A 26,016-nucleotide genomic window follows, 5' to 3' on the forward strand; every position below is an offset into this window, starting at 1 on the left:
CGGGGCGGAGGCAGCACGTGGAACTAGTTAGGGAGCCTGCCATCCCTCCCTTCCGGACCGTGCGCCACCCCCCCTCCAGCACCCGCGACCGCCCCAGGCTGCTCCCCCCCACGAGCACCTCTGGTTCCCCCAGGCTGCCCACCACCCAAGACGTAGTCAGTGGTATATAATACAAGTCATGGACAGGTCACGGGTAGTAAACAAAAATTCATAGCCCCGTGACCTGTCCATGACTTTTACTAAAAATACCTATAACTAAAATGTAGCCTTAATGATAATCAGTGGAACATGGTAATACCAGGGCACAAAATATAAAGGAATGACAGAGTAGGTCATGCTGGTGGGGAAGTAGCAATATATGTGAAAGAAAGCATAGTCAAAAATGGTAAATATCTTAAATGAATCAGTTAGTACCATATAATCTGTATGGATAGAAAGTCCATGCTTAAATGCTAAGAGTATAGCAATAGGAATATACTGTTGACCACCTGGCCAGGATGGTGACAACAACTGTGAAATACTCACGATGAGAGAGGCTACAAAAACAGAAAATCCCAAAATAATAAGGGATTTCAACTATGTCCATATTGACTGGGAACCTCAGGCTAGGATGCAGAGATAAAATTTCTAGACACCATTAATGACTGTTTCTTGGAGTAGATAGTCCTCGAACCCACAAAGGGAGAGGCAATTCCTGATTTAGTCCTAAGTGGAGCACAGGATGTGGATGTGTCCTGATTTAGTCCTAAGTGGAGCACAGGATTTGGATGTGTGTGTGTAAAATACCAAAGAAACCCACCACTGTAACATCTAAACTTCAAAAATGGGAACTTACAACAATGAGGAGGCTAGTTAAACTGAAATTGAAAGGAACAGTCACGAGTGAAATGCCTGCAAGCTGCATGCAAACTTTTAAAAAACACCAAACTAGAGGCGCAAAGTATATATCTACTCGAAACAAACAAACAAAAAAACCAAAACAAACGGTAAGAGGACCAAAACAAATGCCACCATGGCTAAACCATGCAGTAAACGTGGCAGTTAGAGACAAAAAGATATCTTAAAAATTGGAAGTCAAATTCTACTGAGGAAAATAGAAAGGAACATATACTCTGGCAAGTCAAGTGTAAAAGTATAATGAGGAAAGAGAAAAAAGAATCTGAAGAGCAACTAGCAAAAGATACAACAGCAGTTGTTTTTGTAAAGTACATCAGCAGTAGGAAGCCTGCCCATCAATCAGTGAGGTCACTGGTGATTGAGGTACTAAAGGAGCTCTCTAGGAAGACAAGGCCATTGCGGAGAAGCTAAATGAATTCTTTGCATCAGTCCTTACTGGAGAGGAGGTGAGGAGCTTCCCAAAATTGAGCCATTCTTTTTAGGTGACAAATGTGAGGAACTGTCTCAGATTGAGGTACCAGGAGAGAAGATTTGGGAACAAATTGATAAGTTAAACAGTAATAAGTCACCAGGACCAGGTGGTATTCACCCAAGAGTTCTGAAAGAACTCAAATATGAAATTGTAGAATTGCTAACCCTGGTATGTTTCAGAGTAGCAGCTGTGTTCGTCTGTATCCACAAAAAGAACAGGAGTACTTGTGGCACCTTTGAGACTAACAAATTTATTAGAGCATAAGCTTTCGTGGGCTACAGCCCACTTCATCAGATGCATAGAATGGAACATTCAGTAAATATATATATATACACATACAGAGAAGGTGGAAGTTGCCATACAAACTGTAAGAGGCTAATTAATTAAGATGAACCCTGGTATGTAACCTAACACTTAAATCAGCCTCTGTACCAAATGACTACAGATTGCTAATGTAATGCTGATTTTCAAAAGAGATTTCAGATGTGATCATGGCAATTACAGGCCAGTAAGCTTAACTTCAGTACCAGGGAAATTGGTTGAAACTATAGTATAGAACAGTATTATCAGACACAGATGAATGTGATATGTTGGGGAAGAGTTAACACAGCTTTTGTAAAGGAAAATCATGCCTCACCAATTTATTAGAATTCTTTGAGGGGGTCGAACAAACATGTGGACAAGAGCGATCCAGTGAATATAGTGTATTTAAGATGTTCAAAAAGTCTTTGACAAGGTCCCTCACCAATGGCTCCTTAGTAAAGTAGGCCATCATGGAATAAGAGGAAGGATCAGAAACTAATTAAAAGACAGAACAGAAAAAGTAGAAATAAATGATTGGTTTTGACAATGGAGAGAGGTAAATAGCAAGGTCTCCTGAGGATCCGTACTGGGACCAATGCTGTTCAACATATTCATGAATGATCTGGAGAAAGGGTAAACGGTGAGGTGGAAGAGTTTGCAGATGATAAAAATTATTTAAAATAGTTAAGTCCAAAGCTGACTGAAAAGAGTTACAAAGTTATAAAGCTGGATGACTGGGCAACAAAATGGCAGATGTAATTCAGTGTTGATAAATGCAAAGTAATGCACATCAGAAAACATATTCCCAACTACACAAACAAAATGATGGGCTTTAAATTAGTTATCACTCAGGAAAGAGATCTTGGAGTCATTGTGGATTGTTCTCTGAAAACATCTGTTCAATATGCCACAGCAGTCAAAAAAGTGAACAGAATCTTAGGAACCACTTGGAAAGGGATAGATAAATAAGACAGAAAATATAATGACACTATATAAATCCATGCTCACACCTTGAATACTTCTGGTCACCCCATCTCAAAAAAGATATATTAAAATTGGAAAAAGTACAGAGAAAAGTAACAAAAATGATTAGGGTATGGAAGAGCTTGCATATAAGGAGAGGTTAAAAAGACCAGGACTGTTCATCTTAGAAAGGAGACAACTAAGGAGGGATATGATAAAGGTCTATAAAATCATGAATAGTATGGAAAAATTGAATAAGTGTTATTTATACCTTCACACGGCCCAAGAACCAGGGGTCAGACAGTGCAATTAATAGGTAGCATGTTTAAAACAAACATAAGGAAGTACTTCATCACATAATGCATAGTCAACCTGGGAACTCGTTGGCAGGGGATGTTGGGAAGGCCAAAAGCATAACTGGGTTAAAAAAAGATTCAGGTAAGTTTATGGAGGATAGGTCCATCAATGACTATTAGCCAAGATGATCAAGTATGTCCCATAACTTCTGACTGCCAGAAGCTGGGACTGGACAACAGGAGATGGATCACTCAGTAACTGCTCTGTTCTGTTCATTCCCTAGAAGACAGGGGATACTGGGCTAGATGGACCATTGGTCTAACCCAGTATGACTGCTCTTATGTAGGAATCTGCAATGAATTGCATCCACAATTTGGTGCCTGCACTCATCCAGCTTTTGTGTGTGGGGGGGAAGGAGGGCGGGCATTCACCGCAGGTTCAAAACTGTAGGAATGACTCACTTCACCTGCAAGAATAGAGACCTACTTTTAAACCTGAGCTCCTTTTCACTATAAAGAATGTATAGCCTTTTCCACAGGAGCATTTAGCAAAATCAAAATTTCAGTTGACCTCAAACTCCATTAATGTACATTTATTTATGCAGCTAGTAACTACATCGGATATTTTGCCACTTACAAGCTTTCCCTCCAGTTTGTTAGCATTGTAGTCCTTATCAATAATTAACTATTATATTGATTAGAGCCAACATATAAGAGTCTCAGATTTCTTTCATGCAGGCTAAAGGATGTATTTGTGGTTTAAAGAAAAGGAGTACTTGTGGCACCTTAGAGACTAACCAATTTATTTGAGCATGAGCTTTCGTGAGCTACAGCTCACTTCATCAGCTGTAGCTCACGAAAGCTCATGCTCAAATAAATTGGTTAGTCTCTAAGGTGCCACAAGTACTCCTTTTCTTTTTGCGAATACAGACTAACACGGCTGTTCCTCTGAAACCTATTTGTGGTTTGTAAGTCATCAGAAAACTTAAGCTGTTGTTCAAGAGTTGGCACAAGCTTCCAGGAGGGAATTAAATTCACAGGTATATTTCCAAGTGAGAAAAGAGGACACCCTCAAGTGAATGCTGAATGAGAGAGATGGCTGAATGCATTTGTTTCACCTAAGTGTGATTAACCAGTGAAGAACAGTTCTTAGGAAATTAGCAATTGCTGAAACAGTTTTTTCTAACCCATCTGTACAACAAAATCTTTGCCCGTATACCCTGACTGATACTAACTTTGAGAGTAACTGGACTAAAATAGGGGGTCTGAGATTGTTTTTCTATTATGTGAATGGCATAATATTAGTATGTGTCAGCAAGTTTAATAAAGGTTTTGGCAGAGCAGACCCAGACATATAACCAGATGTTGCACAGCCAATGAATGAAAACCCAAAATAGTGGTGTTTTTTCTTATTTGATAAGACTACAATGATTGTACTTATATTTTTACGCATGAAGTTCCCATGTCAGTAACAACACAAACACTTTTAGGAAGCTTTAAGCAGCTTATTATTTTATGGCATATACTTACCTCCCAATATTTCCATTATGACTTCCGATCATTTATCCCAACTTAACGCCTTGTATCTTGCTCTCCCCTCATCCATGTTTCAGGCAGTTAGTGGTCTCTACAGCCAAGATTCCTTGTTCACCTCTTCCTATTACCTTTAAAATCCTATCATTTCAGAAATCTTTCCTTCTCCCTTCTCCCCCGCCCCAACTATGAGAAACCCTTCCTTACTTGTGCATACCGTCCTGTCTATCCCAGGCTCTGACCCTGCACAGACTTATGCATGTACTTAACTTTAAATCTTTGAAGGACTGGGGCCTTAGATTGTAAACTCATCAGGGCAAGGAATATGCTTGGTCTTAATCTAAGGGCTAATTTGTACCTGGCCTGGATCAGGTTTTGCAAGATCTCCCTCATCCTACTTGTACTAGGGATTACTAGCACTGAGCCAGTCTAGCATTGACGAGAGACTTTTTAAAGAGGTACTCCCCTGGCCTCCAATTCCTTGCAGAAGTCAGCAGGTGTTGCAGAGCACATGCTCCATCCTGTAAAATGGGATGGAAGCTCACTCTTAAGCATCTGCTTCTTCAGAACCCACAGATGACTGCCAGCTAAACTAGCCTTGCAAGCGTAAAGTGTTATATAAATAGCTTTAATAATTCTATTGTAAGAATAAAAAAATCAAAGGTGCAGTGTTTTCAAGAAAGGAATGTAATGCTTAACAATGTAACTCTGCTCTGCGAAGTGGCAAATGCATTCTACATGCTTGCTTCATTTGCCATATTCCATGCACTCTTGGTCTTACGGTAAGTTTATCTATATCAACATTTGTATCTTGTCAACATGATTTCAATTAGTACAACTGAATTCATATTTCTGATTTATGGACACATAAAACTGCACATAAAAGCGAATGTTTTAAATTAAGTTGCTTGCTTTGTTATCTCAACTGATAAGATACTCACGTAGAGAAATGCATCCTTTGGACCTTGATGCCATCATAATAATATCCGTAACTTGCTACTGTTCTGTGTTTTCAGTTTAGCACAGTGGTTCTCAAACTATTGTACTGGTGACCCCTTTCACATAGCAAAACTCGGAGTGTGACCCCCTCTTACAAATTAAAAACACCTGTTTATATATTTAACACCATTATAAATGCTGGAGGCAAAGCGGGGTTTTGGGTGGAGGCTGACAGCTCGTGACCCCCTGAGGGGTCCCAACCCCCAGTTTAAGAACCCCTGGTTTAGCACAACAATGAATAACTAGCAAAAGTCAGAAGCTAAGCACTGCCATTAAGGAGATCAGTATCAACAACCCATATTGTTAGTACCAATCACATCAGATTTATCCCGAACATATGCACTTAGAGTTCTTGGTCTGAGGAATAAGTCACCACTTTAAATTGGTTAACATGAGGTTATGAGATTTCTTTACATAGCCCTCCATTCAGTTATTACAATAGCCCTCGCCCACTAAATGATGTTATTCCACTAAGATGATGAAATTTGGCAACTTTTAAACCCAGGATCATCTCAAAGGTGTTATTATAGTGAATATTATATGCTGCAGGTAACTGATAGGTGTTAAGACCAAACATGCAAACAGACATTTATCTCACCTGCTAGCTAAGCAAGGAAGGCAAAAATAAAAGCCACAACAAGGACAGAGATAAGGATAATAATAAAACTGCCTTCTAAGAGAACTAGACAGGTCTACTGGTCAATGACTGAGAGGAGTCTGCACTGAACCTAAAGGGGGAAAATGTGGATAAAGTACTCAAGAATCTTACAAAAAAGTGGAAGCAGTATAGTTCTGTTACAATCCAATAATAGTCCTAACTCAGGAATTCATCTTAATTTGAAGAGCTGAATTCTCTGTTACCTCGTGATAGGTCTCGCTTTTACATCACATACATGCAATTCTATTTATTCATTCATACTCAAGGGGGTGCTATACCAGTTCTCCATTCTGATACACAAGTGCAGCAACTAAGTGATTATGCTAGAATTTCAAGCCATTTATAAATTAATACAGCTCTTGTATAGCTTCCACAAGGATATTCCAGCAGTCTGAAAATCTACTCAATAAAAAAAAAAGAGACAGGGACAAATTCATACCTGCTGGGATCAATGACTTTACACCAGAGATTAATTTATCTTTCTATATTTTTAAAGTTGAAAACCTCTGGATAAATCAACCTAAAAAGTTTCTCTCTGCTCAGTTTAGACCTTTATGGCAATCATTTTGCTCATCTGTTCCAAACATCTGAGAGGTGGATCCACAGAAACCACAATTTGCTGGTTAAAATTAAAAAGTTACTGAATGTTCTGTAACTATAAAATTAGCCCCAGATCTTGTGGGGTGGAGTAGCCACTTTGATGCACAGCCAACATTGGAAGGACAATCCCAGTGTAGTGACATCCTCCTCCAATGACAAACAACGAGTATTGCAACTCGTGGGCCAGGCCCCCCCTGCTGTTAGTGTAGAAGGCCCGGTGTGGGAAAAGTAGGCATGGGTGGTGCCGCTGGCAGCCAGCAGAATTTAGAATGGTCCTGGGGGTGCTTTATGTGTTACCAGGATACTGGTCCAGCACAAATACACACAGTTTGCTGCCTCTTCATAGCTGAGGATCCAGGCCTAATCAGCACCTTGATAATAAATCTTCCTCTCTAAAATTTTCTTCAGAAGTTACAGATTAAAACCAAGTCTTGGAATTGTATGTGTCTGATGTCCAGTAAGAATAATGCCCAAAGTCTGAGTAATGTTGAGAGACTCCAATAAAAGAAAAATCATCTAAAATAATTACATCACTGTGAGATAAACCTTGGGCAGTCTACCGTCAGACCTAAGTATGATTCTCTACCATCTTATCAAGTTTCAGGCATTTATAAACCTTGAATATCTCCCAGGAAGAATCATGACTTGAATGAAAACATGACTTGAATGAAAGCCCACAGTGGACCAATTGGCAGAGAAAAATATAAAGGGAACTGGGCAAGACTTGAAATAAATTAATAAAGGAAGTGGGTCACTAGTCCAAATCTGGCCCACGTCAGCAGTGGCTGCACTTCATTTTCATTTCATGGCTATTCCTGTGAAATTAGATTGATGGTCTCAGTCCAGTTCTTAGTGGATGAGCAGCCACATAATAATACCGCCCCCCTTGTCACTAATTTGTACCCTAAATTACAGTCTCACCAGAAAAGCCAAGGTTTGAATATTCATGGGATCCAATCCCAGTCACATTGAAATCAATGACAGTTTTGCCACTAACTTCAATGAGAGCAGAATCAAACCCACTGAGAAGATTCAGAAAACTGCTTCAGGCCCCTGTGCTGGTTACGTATGAGGTATGATGCCAGGGTAATGAGGGGAAGCTTATGTTATTGCTGCTTCTGCTGCAGCTATCCTGGGGATTACGAGAGGACTTGCTTCCAGGGAAAGTCAGTCTGGCACCTTTCATCAGCATTAAATTCACACACATACAAAACTCTATCATTAAAAAACAAACGATTTACAAATATAAATCCATATAATTTTAAGTATTACAACTTAATACTCTGTATTAAGTATTAAGTAACTCTGTTACAGTTAATTGGCGGAACTGGTGAGATGTTTAATAAATGAACCAGTGTAAAACAATACAACAATAGAATGGAGTGGAAAAAACAATGTACATGTGTGTCAGTGGGAGGAAGACTGATACCTAAAGCACAGAGCACTTCTGTGCTTAAATTTTTATGTTCATCTGGCTGTCAATATTTAAGGTACACTCTATCATGTCTTTCCACAACAAGCTGTGACTGATGGAGCCTGACACCAGGAAATAAAACTTAAATTCCATTCAGCTTCTCAGTCTTGTCTCTGTCATTCTTAAGGGAGACATTTCTCAAAAACAGAATACAATGAACTGACCTGCATGTTCTTTCCGCTACTTTTTAAACTGACCTCGGAGCATACTCATTAAACTTCTATAAATCTGTGCACTATAGTTAAGGTGTATGTATAAACAGAGATAACGCCGTGGGTTTCCCTTCTAGAGTATGCAGCAGAAATTATCTAGCCTGGTAAAATGTGGAATGGAGCTGTAGTATATCTACTAAGGTGAGGAAGGTTCTCAAACTTTTCCTACTCTTTGAACCTATCTTAAAGATTTGTCCTGTGGACAGCCTCATTGGAGCACGGTGAAATTTTTCTGTTGGATGCTATATTCATCAAAACATGCAACTTTGGAACAATCAAAACTATTTGAATGTGGGTCGAACTTGGCGAATAGCTTCAGCTGAACTAAGAAGTTTGAAAAAAAGTCAAAAAACAGTTGAGTCTGACATTTTTGAAACAAAACGTTTTGACTTTTTGTTTCAAAATGACATTTTATTTTGAAATTTAATTTAAAAAAAACAACAAACAAATCTAGCTAAAAGGGTAAAATACATCTCAAAATGTAAACAAAAGAAATCTGTTTTGGGTTGAATGAAACATTTCCTTTGACTCAAAACACATTCCCCCCACCCAGTTTTTCATTTTGGTAACAACTCTTCCCCACCCGCCCCAAAAATAAATAAAGTAAGTTTGGGATCAAAATGAATGGATTTTTTTTTTCATTTTTTTGAGTCAGCCACCGAACTGAAAAAAATCAATTATTCAGTCAACTCTCAATCATAATTATGCAAGCCACCTTCCCTACCATTTGTGATCACATCTTTGTAAGAACCATTTTAGATTTAAATAATAAAAAGATACCTACACAAAGCTCTAGAGACCCTAACACATAATTAATACTACAATAAAAATCCCAGCAGCATTAAAATAATCATTCAACAGGAATTCAGCCAACGAGACACCTACAATTTTTTCCAGGCCCATCATTATTATAGAAAGCATAGCCTCATGCCTGTCTAAAAAGCCCTACCAGTGGGACGGTCACCAAATATGGTTTATTTTGGATCCAGGCAGCTAGCAATTGCTTACACAAATAAGTAACATTAGGAAAGAATTCACTGTATTTTTAATGCAGTGTAGCAGCTGAAATCAAGGAGATATGCTACCAGTATGGGTTTGATCCAAAACCCATTGAAAACAATGGGAATCTCTCCATTGATTTCAATTGGCTTCAGATCAGGCCCTATCTGACCAGCCAGTTTTCCACAGACCCCTCACTAGCTGCTCTGGGAAACAGTAGATCACATTCTGGACTGTGCTAAGAGACAAGGACAGGTCAACATAAAACCTTTTTCCAATTTAAAAAATTCATTAATGAAATCACTATGAGGACAAACCTTTCTGAACAATTCAACCGAAGAATTTATATTTTTTCTCAGTCTAGGGTAACACAATTTTTCTCTTCACCAAATGACCAAAACTAACCAAACAAAAACCCCAAATGACCAATAGTAATGCATTGTATTTTATAATCAAAGTTAAAAAAATATCAGGGTAAACTTGCTTTCCAGTGATCTTGCCCCTGATTCTTCTGTTCTGCCTTTAGTTTTGTTAATTTGTCCTTTCTAACCGTTAAAGAAATTAAATTGATCATTCAATTGCTGAATATTATCACACATTTTGTTTAGCCATTAGCATAAAGAGATGTTAATATACCACATATCTTCACACTTTCCTTTACATGCTGAAGGTCAGCTTCTGTTTTGCTCCCTGAGCCCCACCCAAGCTTCCAAAAGTGGCAATTACTCCTCCTATTCTCAAAAAGCCCAAATCTTCTAATTAGGATCTACAACATTTTCATTTAATCGTCCAATTGTGTTTTATTGCAAAGGTGATAATGATGCAGTACACGGGTCAGTTTAATGTCTAATCCCTGCAACATACTTGAAGTCTTTTTTCCTATCTAGCTCATGATAATGACAATGGTTTGTGCTTATAAATCTTCATGCCTTTTACAAGTTTGCTGAAATTCAACAAACGTGCTTCCTTCTTTTTCTCTTGGGAGCGATACTATTGACCCTTGATATAAACAAGGGCATGCAGACTCAGGCACCAAATCTGTTACTTGGGAAGAACTGCTGCCTTGTCTCTCTTAGGGTCGCGTACTTGTAGTGCTGATTAGCAGAGTAAGGGGACGGGAACAGCGAACAGCCCTGTAGTTATACAGCAAGTTACTATAAATGTTTTGTCTCCATATTTCAGCTGGTAAAGAGTCTGTCAGTTGTCAAGAGACTTCTGGGGCATAGAATTGGTCTAAGTCAGCAGTATCTAGATTATCAAGCGAGAAAGGGCTGACTAGCGCTGAGCATCTGCAATGTTCACTGATTTTATTTGGCGTTGTGGGTACTCAGCATCTTTCAGGATCAGGCCAAAAATGTAGTTGTGATGTGATACATACAACACAATAGGCAATTAAAATTACTTTGAAACGAATGCAAGCAACACTTGGCCTGCTAAACTTTTGCCTGTAGGACTATCCCAATAAAACATATTTATGCATGGTGCATATTTATGCATGGAGCATCTAGAAGGCTGCAACATTTTATTAGGTGAACAGGTCCTTTTAGAGGAGATATAGTTATTTGGAAAGAAGCTTTTAGTAAACTTCAGCATGACTGCCATATATGTCAAATTCCAGATTAAAGACACTCTGTGTCTAAAAAATATGCTCTAGGAATTATTCTGGGGAAGTTGTATGACCTGTGTTATACAGGAAGTCAGATTCCATGATCACAATGATCCCTCCTGGCCCTGGAATCTATGAGTGAGAAAATGTTTTAGGATGCATTTGTAAGTTTCCTGCTGTGCAGAGAAGCAGGCTTCGTAACACTTAATGGTTTACTGCTGACATAATGGGATTACATTGACAACGGTAGGACTGTATTTTGGGTAGATACCTTGGAGGTGGAGTGTGAAATAAAGAGTCAATAAAGATTCAATTATGGTAGTGCAGGTTTTGAAATGCCTAAGGATTGCTATGCCATGAGAGAGAAGATCTGATGAAGTGGGTTCTAGCCCACAAAAGCTTATGATCAAATAAATTTGTTAGTCTCTAACGTGCCACAAGGACTCCTTGGTTTTTTTCATGTTCCAAAGGATAATCAGATTTTTGACATAGCCAATGTCTCGCTGGATTTTTTTTAAAGTTTGCTCGTATTGGAAGGGAGGATTACAGTTACCTGAACCCTAACAATTTGATTTTCACCATATGAGTTACTAAGTGCAGCCAGCAGACTACTTTCAAATGCTACAGTATTTCATTGGTGCTCGATTCTCCTCTGCAGGATGGAAGTATTTCTTCTTGACATGACTGGGTAACTTGCAGGGAAGAACAGGGTTCCAAGATGATTAATATACAAAAAAGTCTAACTATATTTCAGAAGGCTGATTGTAGGTGAGCTACTTCTGCTATAGTCTCCACTTGCTGATGGAGTTGCCAAACTACCTTCATGTAGCCACTGTCCTTCAGCAACAGTTCCACCTACACAATAATGCTATGGATTTGCAATACCATCAGAGAGAAGGCACCACGTGCTGGGACATTGTGAGGAATACATTTTTTTTTTCTTCATTATCTTCCCCATGCAGGAAGACAGCTGTTTGTGGGGATAATCCATACTTTCTGGACCCCATCCTGTGTTTTATCAAGATTCTTCTGAAACAGTTCTTCACAAAGCAGAGTTCACAAAGTTAGACTTTCATGACACATTTACTATAAGTAAATTAATAGCCTTCTTCAGAAAAACAGTTTCGATCTGGGTATGTTTCTTCAACTACACCTTATATAAAATGAATATCGAAGTTATCTGCTCAGCAATTTTTGCTCCACTGCTTTAACTCTAAAAATATATCATTAACAAACTATTACGTGGGATGCTCCATGCTGAAAAGAGTAAAATCCCTCACTTTTCACTGCAACATTCACTAAACATTATTCTTTGGTACACAGTTTATGAACTGGTGCAGGCACTAATGTCTCTCTTTAAATCAGCCACTCTGGTAGAACACGTGGGGAACATTCTGTGAAAATCTGGTTCAGAGGATTGCCGAGAACTGTTGAATATTTACTCTGCATCTTTTTTTTTTTTTTTGTTAAGCTTGGAGAGCTTTAATGCTTTAATCTCATATACAAGCTCAGCAGAGCCTGAGTCTATCTGTAATGCTATCCAAATCAGAATGAACCCAGAAGGATGAGGTTCAATCTTTAAATCCTTCTCTGCAGAGCTATTTTTAACTCTCAGGTTCACAAAATGGATCCATGCTATGGCTCTAGAGCTTTTGAACTGAATCCTACCTTTAATATTTGACACAACCAGATGTTAGTCTTCAATTGCATTTAGGTCTAAAGGTTTCTCTTGCATGATTTCCTGGGTAGTCTGACAGAAATAATTTAACATGACATAACATATCCATCCCCAATGGTACAACCTGCTTCTCGCTCCCCACACATTCCCCCAAAAAGAAAAAAAATGGTTACTTGACGGACAATATTTTTGCTTGCTGAAAAAAGACATTATTGGTAGTTCGATTTAGATCATAATTACAAATTAGATACAATTATTTAACATGCAACATACAATGTCTTTGCAATGAATAATGCTATGATAAATCAAATGATAAATTAATTATTCTGGCCTTCTATTTCAGCTACTCTAATTCCAGCTCCCACAGCATTTTTGTGAAATTTCAGCATCTACTTATTCAGAAGCCTTTCTCACACAATGTTTTATGCAGTCTTGTATACAGAAGGTAGGATAAGAGGTTTTCAGTTCCTGACAATGTAAGGATTCACATAAATGTATGCACATGAATCAGAGAATATCAGGGTTGGAAGGGACCTCAGGAGGTCATCTAGTCCAATCCCCTGCTCAAAGCAGGACCAATCCCCAACTAAATCGTCCCAGCCAGGGCTTTGTCAAGCCTGATCTTAAAAACATCTAAGGAAGGAGATTCCACCCCCTCCCTAGGTAACAGAGTAACAGCCGTGTTAGTCTGTATTCGCAAAAAGAAAAGGAGTACTTGTGGCACCTTGGAGACTAACCAATTTATTTGAGCATAAGCTTTCGTGAGCTACAGCCGATGAAGTGAGCTGTAGCTCACGAAAGCTTATGCTCAAATAAATTGGTTAGTCTCCAAGGTGCCACAAGTACTCCTTTTCTTTCTCCCTAGGTAACGCATTCCAGTGTTTCATCACTCTCCTAGTGAAAAAGTTTTTCCTAATATCCAACCTAAATCTCCCCCACTGCAACTTGAGACCATTACTCCTCGTTCTGTCATCTGCTACCACTGAGAACAGTCTAGATCCATCCTCTTTGGAACCCGCCTTCAACTACCTGAAAGGAGCTATCAAATCCCCCCTCGTTCTTCTCTTCCGCAGACTAAATAATCCCAGTTCCCTCAGCCTCTCCTCATATGTCATGTTCCAGCACCCTAATAATTTTTGTTGTCCTCTGCTGGAAGTTTTCCAATTTTTCCACATCCTTCTTGTAGTGTGGGACCCAAAACTGGACACAGTACTCCAGATAAGGCCTCACCAATGTCAAATAGAGGGGAACGATCACATCCCTTGATCTGCTGGCAATGCCCCTACTTCTACATCCCAAAATGCCATTGGCCTTCTTGGCAACAAGGGCACACTGTTGACTCATATCCAGCTTCTCGTCCACTGTAACCCTTAGGTCCTTCTCTGCAGAACTGCTGCCTAGCCATTCGGTCCCTAGTCTGTAGCGGTGCATTGGATTCTTCCGTCCTAAGTGCAGGACTCTGCACTTGTCCTTGTTGAACCTCATCAGATTTCTTTTGGACCAATCCTCTAATTTGTCTAGGTCCCTCTGTATCCTATCCCTACCCTCTAGCATATCTACCTCTCCTCCCAGTTTAGTGTCATCTGCAAACTTGCTGACGGTGCAATCCACGACCATCCTCCAGATCATTAATGAAGATATTGAACAAAACCGGCCCGAGGACCAACCCTTGGGGCACTCCACTTGATACCGGCTGCCAACTAGACATGGAGCCATTGATCACTACCCGTTGAGCCCGACAATCTAGCCAGCTTCCTATCCACCTTATCGTCCATTCATCCAGTCCATACTTCTTTAACTTGCTGGCAAGAATACTGTGGGAGACCATGTCAAAAGCTTTGCTAAAGTCAAGGAACAACACGTCCACTGCTTTCCCCTCATCCACAGAGCCAGTTATCTCGTCATAGAAGGCAATTAGATTAGCCAGGCGTGACTTGCCCTTGGTGAATCCATGCTGACTGTTCCTGATCACTTTCCTCTCCTCTAAGTGCTTCAGAATTGATTCCTTGAGAACCTGCTCTATGATTTTTCCAGGGACTGAGGTGAGGCTGACTGGCCTGTAGTTCCCAGGATCCTCCTTCTTCCCTTTTTAAAAGATGGGCACTACATTAGCCTTTTTCCAGTCATCCAGGACCTCCACCGATCGCCATGAGTTTTCAAAGATAAATGGCCAACGGCTCTGCAATCACATCCGCCAACTCCTTTAGCACTCTCGGATGCAGCGCATCCAGCCCCATGGACTTGCGCTCATCCAGCTTTTCTAAATAGTCCCGAACCACTTCTTTCTCCACAGAGGGCTGGTCACCTCCTCCCCATGCTGTGCTCCCCAGTGCAGCAGTCTGGGAGCTGACCTTATTCGTGAAGACAGAGGCAAAAAAGCATTGGGTACGTTAGCTTTTTCCACATCCTCTGTCACTAGGTTGCCTTCCTCATTCAGTAAGGGGCCCACATTTTCCTTGACTTTCTTCTTGTTGCTAACATACCTGAAGAATCCCTTCTTGTTACTCTTAACATCTCTTGCTAGCTGCACCTCCAGGTGTGATTTGGCCTTCCTGATTTCACTCCTGCATGACTGAGCAATATTTTTGTACTCTTCCCTGGTCATTTGTCCAATCTTCCACTTCTTGTAAGCTTCTTTTTTGTGTTTAAGATCAGCAAGGATTTCACTGTTAAGCCAAGCTGGTCGCCTGCCATATTTACTATTCTTTCTACACATCGGGATGGTTTGTCCCTGTAACCTCAATAAGGATTCTTTAAAATACAGCCAGCTCTCCTGGACTCCTTCCTCTCATGTTATTCTCCCAGGGGATCCTGCCCAGCAGGTCAAGAAGAGCTGTGCCCCTAGCTCCAGCACTTGCACCAGGAAACTGTCCCCTACACTCTCCAAAAACTTCCTGGATTGTCTGTGCACCGCTGTATTACTCTCCCAGCAGATATCAGAGTGATTGAAGTCTCCCATGAGAACCAGGGCCTGTGATCTAGTAACTTCCGTGAGTTGCCGGAAGAAAGCCTCGTCCACCTCATCCCCCTGGTCTGGTGGTCTATAGCAGACTCCCACCACAACATCATCCTTGTTGCTCACACTTCTAACCTTAATCCAGAGACTCTCAGGTTTTTCTGCAGTTTCATACTGGAGCTCTGAGCAGTCAGACTGCTCCCTTACATACAATGCAACTCCCCCACCTTTTCTGCCTGCCTGTCCTTCCTGAACAGTTTATATCCATCCATGACAGTACTCCAGTCATGTGAGTTATCCCACCAAGTTTCTGTTATTCCAGTCACATCATAATTCCTTGACTGTGCCAGGACTTCCAGTTCTCCCTGCTTGTTTCCCAGGCTTCTTGCATTTGTGTATAGGCACTTGAGGTAACTTGCTGTTTGAAACGTAACCTGGCCAAAGAAACTTATTTAGTACCAGTCTAAAAGGCAGGTAGCAGACAGATAAAATAAATGTTTGTTGTAATGGCTGTTCCCACCAAAATTCTTCACGTGTTCCATAAAGGGATGAAAAAGCTAACCAAAAAATCCTGTAATGTATCTGTAGGGCCATTTTTGTTTTATTTTTAAAAGTTAAGCTAGCTGAGCTAGATCATCACTGACACATCCCCTCAACTATAGGTATATATGATCAAAATAGACAGCCCTTTGGATGCTCTCTACTGGGGATCCTGTCATAAACCACCATAATCTCTTAGTTTTGCACTCTCATGCAGTCTAGTACAATCTCTAGTTATAAACTGGCAAGACTTTTGCATTTGGACAGAGATGTCAGGTAACAATGGATTTACAGAGGCAACCTAGAAATACACAAATATTGTAAAACTTGCTAAGTTTATCTCAAGAATACAACTAGTCTATTCTCATTCCCTAGCAACACTAACAAAAAACCCACCCTTCATTAACATGGGATTAAGATGCAAAAAATACATCACAGTAAATAACGTAAAAGTAATGCATTACAAAGTTAGGAAATTCAGCTCGTTTTATACAATTCCGGAACCTCTACAACACCAAAATTCCTCATCTAATCTGCCTTAAACTTTCCTGGAAAGTTCTATCCTGGGATAAACTCACCACTGTGACATTTCAGGTGCACTGATTGTACTTTAACAAAGGTGTGTTTGAATATTAAAATGTGGCTTATGAGAGAACACTAGTTTCAGCCTTAACAATAGTTGAGTCTATGCCTCTCCATAAATAAAAACATATTAGAGGTTTAGGATGAGTTTTATCTAGTATCAATCCAAAATAGTCCCTGGTACAATTGCCACTAATGGTTCCCTTCCACCAGCTGAGAGTCAATATTAAATAAAACACCCATCCTCCTCTGATGGGCTGCTAATAGATTTAGAAGCTTGGAGAGCATTTGTTCCCTTCGACACTATATCATTTCATCACTTCATCAATTATGAAAGACAATATTCAAAGACCTTAAAGAACACACACTCATTCTGATGGAACTTTGATATTTTGGAAGGAAAAACTGGGACAGTTTGGTTTAAGTACTTGAGTCCTTAAAGCTCGTCTTCTGGAGGGCTCCCAAATTAGGCTGCACATCATCATCATCAGTTTGGTCCAAAGCCCATGGAAGTCAGTGGGAATCTTTCTACTGACTTCAGTGAGCTTTTGATTAGGTCTAGTGAAAGGAGAACCCCAAATTTCTGGAACCCCCTACGGTACTTCATTCTGAATAACTGAGCTTGTCCTCCTGGACTTCCACAGGCTAGGGCAATCAAATTATCTGAAGTCCCTGGCACGTGTTTTATGAAGAGTGATGGATATTACTGAACTGGATTAAAATAATGTCCATGTACTAAACCAGCATTTCCTACCTTCATGATCTCTTTGGCAGTGGAGTGCCTGCTCATGAACCACCTAGGAGGAAAGGCAGTGTGCAAAAGAGAAGGGAAGGTGGAAGCACAAAGCTAAAATGAAAAACTTGATCCCTTAGATACTACGGCAGCTCTCTAAATGATTTGCTGCATGGCACCAAATTGCTGCAATCACCACTATAATACTCTCGCTTTGCTGCACTTCATTACAGGCATCTAATGTAAGAAGCTTTCATGGCACTTATTTGCCCAGCAAACATTTGAAGAATGCGATGTACTGATCAGAACATCTCTTTCAGAAATGTCTACATGTAGCTAGTTTAAACCTCAGAAGAAATATTTTTCTGGTTTATTAAACTGCTATGCTGTGAATGAAAGCTGATCTATCTAGGAGAAAAGAGACAGCAGGATTTCTCTCTCTCTTTAGGTTAATACAGATGTCAGAAATTCCAAACTGAAAATAACCCGAGCAGCACACAATTTGTTAGAAATAATTCAAGGAAATAGCTAATTAATTTTCATAAGGGAATATGAGTGATGTCACTTTCTTCTATGGCCTAGTTTTAATTCTAAATATTGGCTGTAATAAGGGATTGGATTTCATGTAGCCTACTTTCTTTGGATGGAATTACAAGCATTCTGTAAAAGGCTAGCTATGATTTATTACATGACATTCAATGAATTGGAGAACACATCCCAGCCATATAAATGAAATCAATTATTATTTCTCTCAATGAACAGTGGAATATGTATGTAATAAACTATTCTGGCATATCTGCCTAAAGCTAAGGAGATAGATAATTATTATTATGAGTATACCAGGAAAGGAAAAACGCTGCTAATTTTAAAGGCAGCAACGAGCTTCTTGCTCTGGAGATATAGTTATCTATGCCCCAGTCCTATGAGATACTGAGTACCTCCTGAGCAGCCAGAATGGTGAAATAAACAGAAGAGTGGATATAGTAACACAAACGGCACTAAAAATTCCCCAAATCAATTTAACAGAGTAGAAACTTGATAATTTTCTATCAGGCCCTGGACTTGCAGCCCCTACTTAGGTGAATAGGTCTACTGTGATCAGTGCCTGCAACTGCATAACCTTCTTTGTGCAAAGATTTACCAGTGAGAGCTGAAGTGAAGTCTCACTGAAATCAATGGGAGATAGGCACCCAGGTGGTTTTGAAAATCCCACTAGGTATCTAAATCTGGCCCTGAGGCACTTTGGAAAATTTTACCCAGTAACACACTTGAGATCTTCAAAGTCCTGTACAAACAACTAATTAATCCTTGGGAGGACCAACTTGTAAGGCAGACATTAGTCTCCTTTTAGAAAAGGGGGAAATGAGGCAGAGGTCTTACAGCAAATCAGCAGCAGAGCTGGGATTACTTTGCAGAAGGTTCCTGACTCCCCAATCTGGGCCAGACCCTGGCCTCTACTCCGGGGGCTCTGTGCTGCTCCGATGATTAAAAAGTAGCCATAAATGTAACCATGTAACCAGCCCCTGATGACTCTCTCATCTTTGGGAAATCTTTAAGTGGTACCAATTCACAGAACTGGCATCCATGCCATCCCCTCTCTGCTCTTCCAGCTCATGATTCTATAGTAAATGTAAACGCCACAACTATCTGAACTACTGCAGCAGTTTTCACTGAGGATTTTCCTAGTGGCTATTATGCTCAAATGTGCTCTCTTCTGATGAGCCTACGGTAATGACTGATTAGATTTATTGTTCAACTGATAACTGCTGAAATATTCCACTCTGAATTGCCAGTCAAAAGGTGAAAGGGAGAAATGCTGTGCGGGGGTGGCGGATAGAATATATACACACTCACAATCTACTTCCAGAATGGCACGGACAGATTTAGTAAGTTCTTTGGCTTCTGCTGCAAGGGTTGCTGTGACAGTACGTCCATTCCTCCCCAGTCGTGCCAGGAGTGTTTTGGTAGACAATGTGCCTCTTCGGTCACTGGAAGGAACACACAGCAAAGAGATCAACTGTCTATAAGATTACAAGGGAAAATGTTCCTTTTAATAGAATAAAGCAGGCATCCTTTCACCTTGTTGAACACATCTCTTGGTTGGTTTTATTCTCATTCCAGTAACATCAAGAGGAATTATGCTATCAAATTCAGCAGACTTACTGTGACCCTGACAAGACGCCAATGTCAGAGGGCAAGAGGCTCCCCAGTTTCTAGCAGTGAGATTCAGCAGAACAGTTCAGTGTACCCCAACTCACTAATGTCATAATCTATATCTTACAGATGTAGGGTAAGGTATCATTGGAAAACTAACACCACACTGATCGTTAACATTCTTGCATAGTGTATGTATGGAAAACCCACAAAGGGCCACACAGCTGTGCTGGAAATATGGGACTAAAATGTTTTCAAATCCGACAAATTGGGAAAAACCTGTGTACCATGTCCCCGACAAAGGAAAGGCTGAAGCCTCCATCCAGGTGCAATCATAGTCAATTGGTTATTCATTTGAATATCGGAGATTGCAGGAACAGATCAACTTGCATTGTAGCAACCACCAGTGGGAGAGGAACCAGCATGGAGCCTTATCCTCCAGACCCATCACTCCTTGCCTGGCATGAACTAATGAACTTTATCTGGTGGTACACCCTTCAAAAGAATGTTTCAAAGGTTCACTGAACTATAAGAGAGTAAAGAACCCGTGTGTTATGCTTCACCTTAGGAGACAAAGGAACTAAGCGATGTGATCTTGTGATGGATCCTAGCTAGTAAAATTTGGAAAGGAGACCTGGGTAAGAGAAACCATATTGAACAAAGACTCTATTTTGCTAGATTAAGTTTTAGTCATTTAGATACGTGTTTTGACTTTTATTTGCTTGTAGCCATTTCGACCTTTATCCCTTTTATGTGGTATCACTTAACTTATGACCTTTTGTTAATAAATTTGTTTTAGTTTTTACTATGAACCGTTGCAGTGCTGTGTTTGAAGGGAAGGGTCTGTTTACCCAGTTAAGTTAATAAGCTGTGATGTACTGTCTCTTTGAAAGAGCAGCAAACTTAATATCCTTTGTGAATGCACAGTGGTAGGGGCTGTGCTTTGCAGAGAAACATCTCCGAAGAACTCGGAAGCTTGAGTTTACTGATTGTTACCAGCTAGGCAAGGTTTGGACCAGCGGAGCCTTGAGGATTTTGACTGGTGAGGAAGACAGAGTGGTACGGCAGGGAGCTGACACGCAGTCTAATCTCTAGCAAAGCTCACTCTCGTTGAGGCAGAGAGTTAACACAGTGGCTCACAGCTCTGGATATCCCCAGCAATGTGCTACAGTTACCTGAAAGTTATACTGGCTTCCGTACTCAGAATCTCCGATGAAAACAGGGTATACTAACTTAGCAACATTTCATTCTTTACAATCTCTGTTAGTCAAATACAATTCCCGTTGACCCAACTGGGATTAGTGCATATATACATAAGGGTAGAATTTGTTTGCTACTTAACAGACATCAATTACAGACTGAGAGCTTGATCCTGAAACTATCAGTGAGACAAAACCCCTAATAATTTCAGTTAAACAGATTTGACTTTATTAGGAATTTTGCATGAATAAGGTTTGCAGGATAGGGTCCTATTTAGCATTTATTCTTGAACATGAACAAGGAGAAACCTGCCCTGTGAGACAGGATAGTATTATATTGGTATTTTAAGAGGCCAAAGGCTGCTCTAAATCCTGTTGAATACATCTGAGCTGCAACGTGTTTTAATTAAAATAATTCAGTTCACTTTCATAAAGTTTAGATAAATATGGTTTCTCTGATTCCAGGCTTGAAGGCTTCTTGCTTGGTAACAAAAGCAGGTAGTGCTACTGGAGTTTGCTAGTACAATCCTCACGGTACACAAGGTTATACCAGTTACCATATTTAGGATCAGGAAGGAATTTTTCCCTCTGGCAGACAGCCCTAGCCAGTGGCAAGAGGCTATTCCCCCTCCCTCATTGCAGGCATTATGTGGCAGGTAGCTGGTTATTTCATTCGTAAGCTGTTTGATGCATTGGGCCAAGCGTTTTCTTCCTAGCCCTGTTGGGGTGGTTTGATGATGTTCTGACATATGTGAATATGCACATTTTTCTTTTATTCCACCTTTGTTGGCAGGGTCCTTGGCCACGTAAATGGTGCAGGAAGTAACCTTGAAAGTCCTCCTAACCAAATGCTAAACTCTCAGAAGAAACGGAACTAAACAGATGTTGGTGGCACTAACAGTGGTGATGCTCCTTATTACTGGACATAGGCGAGAGGCAGTCTCTACCAAAAAAGAGTCTTACTCTTTGCATGGGGAAAGAATAAGGTGGAAAGCTGTGGCTAGGGATATAGTGTCTTTGACTGATGCAAGCATGGAGATGCCCATAGATGTGCTGGGTATGTTCTGATTAACTGATTTATCTTAAAATTGTTAATGAAAGATGTAGCCCCGAGACCAGTGTTGTGTTTTTATTTCCACTGTTCATAAAAGTAGGCATTCAGAAATGCGTAGGAGTATAGAAAGAAAACAGCTAAGGCTTAGTATGAGTTGTTTGGAGCTTCTAAACCTGTCACAAAGGTTTTCAATAACAACATGTATTGCTATATTTCATATCATTTCACACATTACCTTCAATAAAACAAGTTAAGTTTAGGTTTTCTTACCTTAAATTTGACAAGGGGATGGAGTTGTCTGCTAGTACTTCATGTACAACCTGTTGGCAAACAATCAAAGAAATGAATAGTTAATGTTTTATAAGCTTCACATACTATTTCTGTTGCTTTGTTGTCTACTTAAAGACCTTCTGTCTCCCTGCAAACTTTGTACACACAATTTGTATTCCTAGCCACAGAGAATGAGTTGGGGTCTCCGTTTTCTTCTAACGGACCCTAAATGATTTTTCATGTGGACAATAATCTATCAACCCAAAGCACCTCAGCCACATCTATGCAAATATGAACAATATATTGTAGGACACTTTTCATACGGACTTTACTCTATCTCCCTAACCACAGATCTACTAGTAGAAAGGCTAATTTGCTAAATCAAACATTTTCCTATTGGCAGGCCATTATGTAAGGATTATAAAAAGAGAAAATTTTCAGTCTCCATGGAAGTAAAATTGTAGAGGCAAATAAGGTATATTGCTGAGATATAAAAGACAACAGTTCAAATAACATAATTTCCCTCCCTACGGAACTCTTTTGTATAAGCTGGCTACACCTTTCCCCCATATCTGACATTCAAAAACAAAGTCTGGAAGATTTTCTTATATTAGCAGTCAGCATGGGGGGAAGGAGCTGTAACAATTTTAAGCTGCCTGAAAATTATAACATACAAAATCATCCTATTTTCACAGCAATGGACAACTCAGGTCCACCATATGGGGGAGGCAAAGACGAATTGGCCAAGATTCATTAAAACACATCCATGTTGTGAGTATATGATCTATACGTCCATGTTATAAACCTTTCTACTACGTGAAATAAATATATGAGTAGACCACATCCTCGGCTAGTATGAAGTGACACAGCAACACTGACTAACTGGTTCAGTATAAAATGGTGCAGAACAGGCTGAGTTGGATTAAGCGTACAGCAAGCTACAATTCTGTTTTTTTTAAACATGTTTTCAACATAACCTCTGTTTACTGATGTATATCTGCCTCTTAATATTGCAAATGGGCATCATTTTACCATTTCCAGGTAAAGAAACTTGACCTCTAAATGTTAAGATCATAGGTTTTACTGCACAAACAAAAGAATGCTTGTTACAATTAGGCACACAGTAACATTCAAAGGTCTCAAAAATCCCTACATGGAATTCTGCCTTAGCTCATATTTCAGCAAGTTGTATAAGCTGTGAATGTTTTTTTCAAACTAGAGTTTTACACATTCATGCTTAATTCATCATATTTGTCTCTTAGATATATTAACACACATCTTTTCCCAAATAAAACGTTGCTGGAGACCACAGTGCAAAAAAGTTACCTCTACAAACTGCAGCAGTTTTGCGGTGGCCACCTCAAAGGTTTTCCTAGCCGATTCTGATTTCCGCAGCTGGCAGTCAAGCACAGTAATTCTCTTTCTTAAATCTTGAACACTATCCTGTGGAAGAAATTCAGTCAATACTACCTAATTAATTTCAAGACTTAATTTTATTTATCCTATTTGTCATTTTTCTCCCTTTTTGAGTGAACAGTGAAGGTGAAGGGGTTGTCTCTCCAAATTTTAAGGAAAGAGGAAGAAGGGAACAAATACTGTTTTACCAAAATGGATCCTGAAGGCCCTAGAATTGCCTAAAAAACACACATGATGTTTAAAATAAAATCTGAATTCAGAACTTGAGAGATACTGTAGATTTTAAAATATCGTCCTCTCAATGCTTTCCTTGCATCCCTAGTGTAGCACACTCTATCTCCTCCATGTCCAAGTAATTGAGGGCTTATTTACATGAACAATTAGTTCACAGCAAACTGGGGTGTGACTGTACCCCATACTGGCCTGCTGTGGACAAACTCCCTGCTGACGTGTGTTAACAGTTCGATACAGCGCTTTGAGGACTAGATCGAAGCGCTCTAACAAACTATTAACACATCAGCAGGGTGCACAAGGACAATTGGTCTGCGGCAGGTTAGTGCACGGTAGATTCACACCCCAGCTTGGTGTGAACTAATTGTTCACATAGACAAGCCCATGCTCTGTATTCTACAAGGCCTCAACTTTAGATCTCAGAGTGAAACAGTTGAATCAGAAGTTTTAGAAAGCGTCTGCTTCAGCTGTTCATGGGACATGCATGTTGGGAATCAGGCTCCTGCTGCTATCAAGGTGCTGTTGACAGACTGCAACCACCATTTCTTTTTTTACAACCATTTTTTTTTTGTTCTTTTAGAAAGGGCACCAGCTTGGGGCTGGATGCCTCAGCAGTCCACAGTGCTGATTTGATCATGGTGGGAAGCCATGTTCTCCACTCCTTTTCTGATAAATTGCTGGATCAGAATTATTTTAAAACTCTGAATTAAACTGTTTTTTGTTTTATGTTTAACTACTACATGAGGATCTCACCAAAGCAACTAATAACTCTGTGACAGGCCTTGAACAGAGTTAAACCGCTCCGATTTTTCTACATACATATGTGTAACGCATCGTTCAGTATTTGTTACATGTCCCCCTTTGCGCCTGATCCACAGAGGATAAGAGTCTGGTACAACCCCATCAAGAGGCTGGCTCTTCAGCTCTAAAGGGTTCAATCTCTGGTGGTGTTGGACAAGATGGAGGCCACCATGTATACATGGGAACATTTGTTTCCTCAATCTGTGTGCTAGGCAGAGGATTAGGAGCAAAATACCTCCCAGTAAAAGGGAAAGAAAATGCCACTCTCTACAAAAACTAAGGTTGACATTACTGTAGGTGCATTTCTCTTGAAGCCCATCACCTGAATACAATCTACTATAAGATTTGCAACTACTAAAAAGTGCTGTTACTATTAACTATATCTTTATTGAAAGCAAACACACATGCACACAGCTTTATGTGGCAGAATCCCCATTATTCTGAATATCAGAAAGTCTGCTTGATTAGAAAGTTTCTTTTCTGTAATGTATATTGCACTGTTCATTACTGGAAAAGGAGATGCTAAGCCTACTTAGGGAAGATTTTATTAAATACAGCCAACTGCTGCAGCTTTACTAAGTACAGTTTTGGTGTCCCTGGCTTACAGATGTTATCAAAAGACAAAGTGGAGCAAACCTCTTCTTCATGTACTGTACCTAAAGAAACAAGGTGAACTGATCAATATCTCTTACTTACACTACCAGTTGCTTAAATTAAATTTAGAAGAGCACTTCAAAGTATGCTACTTAAGAGACCTTATTCTCTATTGCCTTGCTCCTTGTACAACCACTTACACAAAGTGGGAGGAAAAGGCTACCAAACTGTAATAGTAACGTTTTACACCAACTTATTTTTTAAAAATCTATCAGGTTTATTATGGTAATGCCAAAGTACCAGCCAAGAATGAGGCCTAATCGTGCTAGGCACTGTACCAACACAGACTAGTAGACAGTCTCAGCCCTGGACAGCTTCCAACTCTGCACGAGTACAAGGGTTTAACCCTGCATCTGTTGCAGTCAATGGGAGTGTTACCTCTAAACAAGATGGGTGGAGGATCAGGCCCCATGTCAGATTTTTGAAAGCACTTAAGTCCAGATTTACAAGCATTCATCTGCGACCAGATTTTGAAGAAAGTTTAGCACCCAACATGCATCAGTGTGCTGAGCGTAACTGAAAATCTGGACACTTATTTTGTGCTTAAATGGGAGTTGCGCTCTTTTCAAAATCTGGGCCTAAGTGATCGCACGAAGAGTGCGCAAGGCAGTGAAGTATTAGGTCCATGCACTTTATAGCTCTTGTAACACAGTTTTTACTTTTTAATATTGAACTAATTCTCACATTGAAAATTTCAGCAGGCCACCCTTATTTTAAATGATTGGACATATCCATT

The 26,016-nt window shown here is 39.9% G+C and overlaps 1 protein-coding gene across 4 annotated transcripts in view; it reads right to left on the minus strand.

Moving 5' to 3' along the window:
- Positions 1 to 26,016, minus strand: part of STXBP4 (syntaxin binding protein 4) — a 128,481-nt gene that overhangs the window by 50,966 nt on the left and 51,499 nt on the right. For all 4 annotated transcript variants that reach the window (XR_007352376.2, XM_048817273.2, XM_075119248.1 and 1 more), the window contains exons 18-20: positions 23,505 to 23,621; positions 22,179 to 22,228; positions 19,356 to 19,489 (exon numbers count right to left, since the gene is read on the minus strand). Coding sequence is in view for 3 of the 4 variants with exons in the window: in XM_048817273.2 (XP_048673230.2) it covers positions 19,356 to 19,489; positions 22,179 to 22,228; positions 23,505 to 23,621 (301 nt within the window). In the remaining variant the exon portion in view is untranslated. The remainder of the gene's footprint in view (positions 1 to 19,355; positions 19,490 to 22,178; positions 22,229 to 23,504; positions 23,622 to 26,016) is intronic.

The sequence above is a fragment of the Caretta caretta genome, chromosome 14, assembly GCF_965140235.1.
Source record: "Caretta caretta isolate rCarCar2 chromosome 14, rCarCar1.hap1, whole genome shotgun sequence".
Classification (NCBI taxonomy): domain Eukaryota; kingdom Metazoa; phylum Chordata; order Testudines; family Cheloniidae; genus Caretta; species Caretta caretta.